A 5,696-nucleotide genomic window follows, 5' to 3' on the forward strand; every position below is an offset into this window, starting at 1 on the left:
CCATAATAATTAAAGTTAAAACAAAAATATTTGAAATATTTCTCTTTATTTGTAATGGATACAGATATTATAGTTTATTTTACTTACATAAAACATTTTCAAAATTGTCTTCAACTTCATAATTACTAATTCATTTAAACATTTGGGTGTATTTGGTATGGCTTAGGTGCGTGCGCCTTTAATTACAGGGTGGTTGAGAGGAGAGTTTAGTTCACTTACGGTCTAACAGGATCAAACTTGAACAACCCTTTATTGACAACTCTTCGTTCTCACCGCGGTCACACCTCTGCAACATTTATAGACTTGCAATTCACCAGTGACGTATTTGATCATATCCTGCTGCAATAAACCAGTTATTTTATTCATCAACCACAGTTAACTTCACATAATATTCAGCACTACAGTGTAGTAAGTTCAAATAGTAACATTTTAATCTCAGTACTATGCATGTGCTACAGGTACCAAATTACATGCTTAAAGTAAATGTCTCACTCTGTTTTAGTGAGAGAAACAACCAATGAAGAAAACAACACACACAAACACACAGAATCCTATGGTATGCACACAGGCACCCATACCTGTCTACATAGTGAAGCAGATAGACCACTGTATAGAGCCAGGACTCCGTCGTTCTTCACCACATGAACAGCCATTCCAATCATCCTCTTCTTTACCTCCTGCTGCGTCTGTAAGTGTACCTGGACAGACAGTCATGAAGGTCACACAGTAAATACACAGCAAATAATGAAGAAACTGATATAATGTGTGTTTATTGTGGCTGATACAGCAACCTCACAAACTTTTAGTTTTACAGAACAACTTGTACCACAAGGGGTGACTCTGTATAATCTGAATTCTCTGGTATTAGTAAAGCTCTAAAACACTCACCAAGCTCTGATGAGACAGTCGTAAGAGGAGGATAAGTCATGATAATACGTGCAATTTAGGCAATTATAAAGAAGTTTTCCAAATGTGTTACCAAGATATACTTGTTTTATTTTTCTTATCAGAGAAGGTCAATGGTCCAAAATGTGGCTTTAATCCTATGTTATTACCAAGATTACACCATGAAGGTCACTGAGCCTTCAAATGAAACTGTTGTCAGTGTCTACTGCAGTAAAATAGATGTATAAATAGTTATGATTCCTTGAGTCGCTTTTTTGTTTAATCACCATCCTGCTGGTTTACACTGACAGACTGTTTTTAAGCACAGTTCAAGTCAAATGGGAAATTTAATATTCATTTCCTAGTTTTACTTTGGAGCTCTCAGTATCTCGTTTATCACAGCTTTTCAAAGTATCAGCAGTGACATGGAGAACTACTGACAGTCTGTACTGAAAATTCTGTTGGGTTGGGCTTAGGACTCTCTGCAAGACAGCCAAGTTCTTCCACCCCAAACTCTCTCATCCATGTCTTTGTGGACCTTGCTTTGTGCACTGGTGCGCAGTCATGTCTTGCTGTTCTAAACTCTCCCACAAAGTTGGGAGCATGAAATTCTCAAAATTGTCTCTTTATGGTGAAGCATTAACAATTTCTTTCACTGGAACTAAAGGGCCGATGATCTGGCTCTGTGATTTTACGTGACCTACCACTTTGTGGCCTGAGTTGGTGCAATTCCAAATAGCTTCCACTTTCTTACAATACCACTAAAAGTTGAACATGAATTTATTTTTATTTTTTTTTGACTGGACTTGTTCCACAGGTGGCAGCTTATCACTGTATCACCCTGGAAGTCCCTGAGCTCCTGAGAGCAACCCATTCTTTCACAACCGTTTGTAGAAGCAGTTTGCCTGACTAGGTGCTTGATTTTATACACCTGTGACCATGGAAGTGATTGGAACACCTGAATTCAATGACTTGTAAGTGAAAACTTTTGCTAATACGGTGTAGTATTGGGGTGCACAATCACTACCCCGACTTAAGCTGAGTTAAACTGGACTCGACAACATTTTGCATCTTTCTGGAATCTTATTTTTATTATTTTAAGCATGGCTGCACTTGAGGAACTTTTCCATTCTGTTCCTTGTTTATGCCAACACTGCTGTACGTGCTTTGTCCTCAGTGGTTACTATACTTAAGCTATCAGTGAACCAACACGCATTCACAAGCCAAGAAACACTTGTGCACACTCATCGTGTTGAAATATTACACCAGGATGAGGTGATAAGAGTCTGGCTAAATGATTGTCTTTTTAGGTGAGGTCAGAAAAATCTTGTTTAGCAACTCTCGAGTACAGGTTCAGAAAACAAAAAACTGTTTATCTGATGGTGTAATAGATCTCCTGATTAACACACATACAAAAAAAAGTATGCTGATAGGGCATGACCAGGCAGTTTTCTTATTTGACGTGGGTTTGGTGATACACGTCATTCCTAAATGCAGATGTCCTGCCGTTAACGTTTATGGAAATGTGGTTTGTTGGTATGCGTTGGCTTTGTAAGTTGCAAAGTCGCAAACTGCCTTAATGTTGGGTTACAAACTACAGAATAAACCCCCAGTTCTTTTGTGTATGACATGCTCTAATTATAAGCGTATCCTTTCTTTTCTTTATCCAATGACAGCTCCCTACAAAACCTATAAAGTTGTTATTATGGTATTTAACTCGTGGGGGAATGAAGGTTATTACCGAGGAGTAAAGATGACATATTTAGGCTGCAGTGGAACACCGCTCAATGCTCTGAACAACAGACTGAATACTTTAAATCTGGTTTTTTTGCTAAAAGATAGCAAGACAAGCAGTGACAAGCAAACATGGAATGCGACTCACTTCAACCGTATATCAAAAGTAAACAGATTCCGTGAAATTCACTTTTGTTAAGTAAACAAACAATTCTCCCACATGGGATCCAATTCACTCTGACACAAAGAATAACAATGGAGCAAAACAGCATCACCATTAGCTTTCAGAACACACCCTTTCATTTCCACAACAAGGAAATAAGCTGCAATTACTTGCCCTCAGTTTATGTAAATAACCACAGTACTGTATACAACACAATAAAAACTTGCACAGTCACTCTATTGTCTCACAGTGAAATCACTTTGTAGTTCACTAATGTAGACTATCATGTTAGGCAAGAATAGCTTGTCAGTAATAAATCTCAAAATCACCTTAAACTAACTAAAATCAGGTTACTAACAAAAACCCCATGGGGGGCAAATGCTGACTACGTTTTTATCATTTCCTGAAAACTAGTCCTTGAGGCAACTTTTGTTTTGGTTTAGCACTATATAAATACAATTGAACTGAACTGAACAGAAGCATCTATAATTAATGTTTTAAATAATACTTTTAGAGGTCAAAGGTTCATCACTGTCATGAAAGGTGCCTTGATTTTTCCTCTGCCATAAACTTGTATTTTAATCTTTCCCATAATTTGTGTGCCAACTACGAAAATGAAGCTATACTTCAAAAACATCTCCGACCAGTTCACAAGCTAACACACATAGAGCACTTCAGGGCATTTTTTGCAGTGGGGTAATTGCAAGCCTTAACTACGTAATTACACACCACAGGACTTCCTGAGGACCAGTTGGCCTTATTAGGCTCACATGCTGCTTTTTTCTGTGCAATCAAAAGGGAGTAACATAAGAAAGAATTTGAGTAATCTGTTAGAGATGTACAAATTTACTTCTCCATGCAGCAATGTGACGAAATCAACAAGAGTGAACAAGCATGTCCCTGCAAACACTCACAGATCTGCATTCTCCACCAAGGAGAGTATGTGGCAAAAGTTGTTTTTTTTTATTTCTCAGTGTGATTTAAATTGCACTTAATCTATTGATATCCGAACATACATTCTCTTCCATTTATCCATTTCACACTTGGGGCAGCTGGAGCCTAACTCAGCTACCATAAAGCGAGAGGCGGGAGTATCCCCTGGACTTAATGCCACCCTGTCGTAACACCACTTTTTTATATTTTTACTCAAGTAATCAACATGTTTTGCTAATTAGACCTGTATATCCTAGACTGGAAGTCTAGTCCCAACTTATCTTAATTCATAAGTCATATATGTGTCATGAGTGGGCCTGAACAATAACGCCACTCTTCTAAAATTTGTCATAAAAATAAAAAGTATAATTTATCCATTTACAAAACAATTAGCAGCCTGAGATAAATACAATTTCCAAAATATATTTCAGTTTTCCACATTTAATGAGACTACTGTCACTGCACAATGCTTACAGTTTACAGGAACAAAATCTTCACATGTAGTTTTTCTAGCTAGTCAATAGTACGTTTTTATTTTATTTTAATCAAGCTGTTTAAATATTGTAATACTTTAATTTTCATCCCATTTTTACTCCTGTAATTAAGCCCAACATCACCCCCGGATTGGTTAGCAGTACATTTAAATGAAACATTGGGGTAATCGATGCCTTCACTGCAGGTTTCACACTTTAAAGACTCGTTCGATGGGGCAAGCAATCCGACGGCCCAGTTCGGACTCCCAGACCGGATGTTTAACACATCTGTCTTCGACCATGGTACCTCGAAGTCTGTCTGTCTTTAATAAAGGCTGAAGGTGTGCAGCTTTTGAAAGCACAGAATGATATCTAAAAACCACTCTGTGATGAGCTATCCGCGAATAACTAATCTGTCATGTTCCCCAGTACTGCCTCTGGGAACAGCTGTACCCATGTGTCAAGGCCTGCACACGCGGCGGAAGGTTACTGTGCCCCTTACGCCGCTCACCTTAAGGAGATCCAGAGGATGTGTGCAGCAGGCGGCTCCACATGATGCCAGCCCACCGAAATACCACCGCGACATTCGTTTTTCAGTCATGCTACCAGGCTCTGCTTGTCCCGTGCAGATACAGCGGTTACTTCCTTCCTGTCAGTCCGTCTCGACACGCTGTCCGGCTGCTAGGGTGGCTTCGTGGCCTGCTGGGAACAGCTGCTGTATCTCTGGTGGTCTAGAGGACACGGATAACCTCGTTAATCTTCAAACATTGCGATAAGGGCCTGCGCTAAGGACCGGGGACTTTGGCAGCATCGCGCACACTCGCGCCACATCTCTTCTGTGTTTTGGTCTCGAGCTGAAGCGTAATAGGAATCAGTAGTTCTCAAGAGAAGAGGAGCACAGCCAATTGTCAGTGAGGACGGCGGATCTGCCTACTGTCCCCGAGGGTCGAGATCCAAAGGTCGACAGCGGTATGAGAACGCTACAGCCCCCGACACAGCAAAAACTCACATAGCCCACTTTTGCATCTATGAACTGTCACGCTTTTTAAAGCGACAGGCGTCCTCTGCGCAGCTGCAAACAAGACGAAGTGTCGCACTGTCCCTTTAAGAAGACAACTGTCGACATTCTCACTCAAGCGGTAACGAGCCATGAAAAAAAAAGAGTTTGGTGATGGATACTGTTCATATAAGACAACGTTTTATCACGCGAGACCACTTCGGGTGATTAAAAAGTGTAATTTAGTCATGCAGGAGGGGGTAGCATGTCCAAACACGTGTCTCTGAATGGTTGTTTGGTGTTTGTTTGTTTTTCAGACAATTAAATATTAATATTTAGAGAAAGAATACGCTTAAAGGACTGTAAAATAAACGAAATATAAGTGAGGCGTAGTGTGGGTAATAGCAGGCCTTAACATAAATATTTAATCCCTAGACAGATAAATATTACCTTTGGTTACTTCACCCGTTGCATACTGGTGGTGGTCAGAGGGCTCGGTGGCGCCAGTGTC

General features: G+C 39.9%; 2 protein-coding genes across 2 annotated transcripts in view; both read right to left on the bottom strand.

The window, feature by feature from the left end:
• The window catches only part of slc25a10b (solute carrier family 25 member 10b), an 11,571-nt gene extending 6,229 nt beyond the window's left edge, over nucleotides 1–5,342 (bottom strand). The window contains exons 1-2 of the mRNA XM_005743694.1: nucleotides 4,700–5,342; nucleotides 579–698 (exon numbers count right to left, since the gene is read on the bottom strand). Of these exons, the coding sequence (XP_005743751.1) occupies nucleotides 579–698; nucleotides 4,700–4,789 (210 nt within the window). The 5' untranslated portion in view covers nucleotides 4,790–5,342. The remainder of the gene's footprint in view (nucleotides 1–578; nucleotides 699–4,699) is intronic.
• The window catches only part of LOC102208821 (claudin-6-like), a 4,771-nt gene continuing 3,915 nt past the window's right edge, over nucleotides 4,841–5,696 (bottom strand). The window contains exons 2-3 of the mRNA XM_005743717.2: nucleotides 5,123–5,168; nucleotides 4,841–4,919 (exon numbers count right to left, since the gene is read on the bottom strand). Coding sequence (XP_005743774.1) covers nucleotides 4,841–4,919; nucleotides 5,123–5,168 — 125 coding nt within the window. The remainder of the gene's footprint in view (nucleotides 4,920–5,122; nucleotides 5,169–5,696) is intronic.

The sequence above is a fragment of the Pundamilia nyererei genome, unplaced genomic scaffold (genome assembly GCF_000239375.1).
Source record: "Pundamilia nyererei isolate P.nyererei 1_Seehausen unplaced genomic scaffold, PunNye1.0 scaffold00134, whole genome shotgun sequence".
Classification (NCBI taxonomy): domain Eukaryota; kingdom Metazoa; phylum Chordata; class Actinopteri; order Cichliformes; family Cichlidae; genus Pundamilia; species Pundamilia nyererei.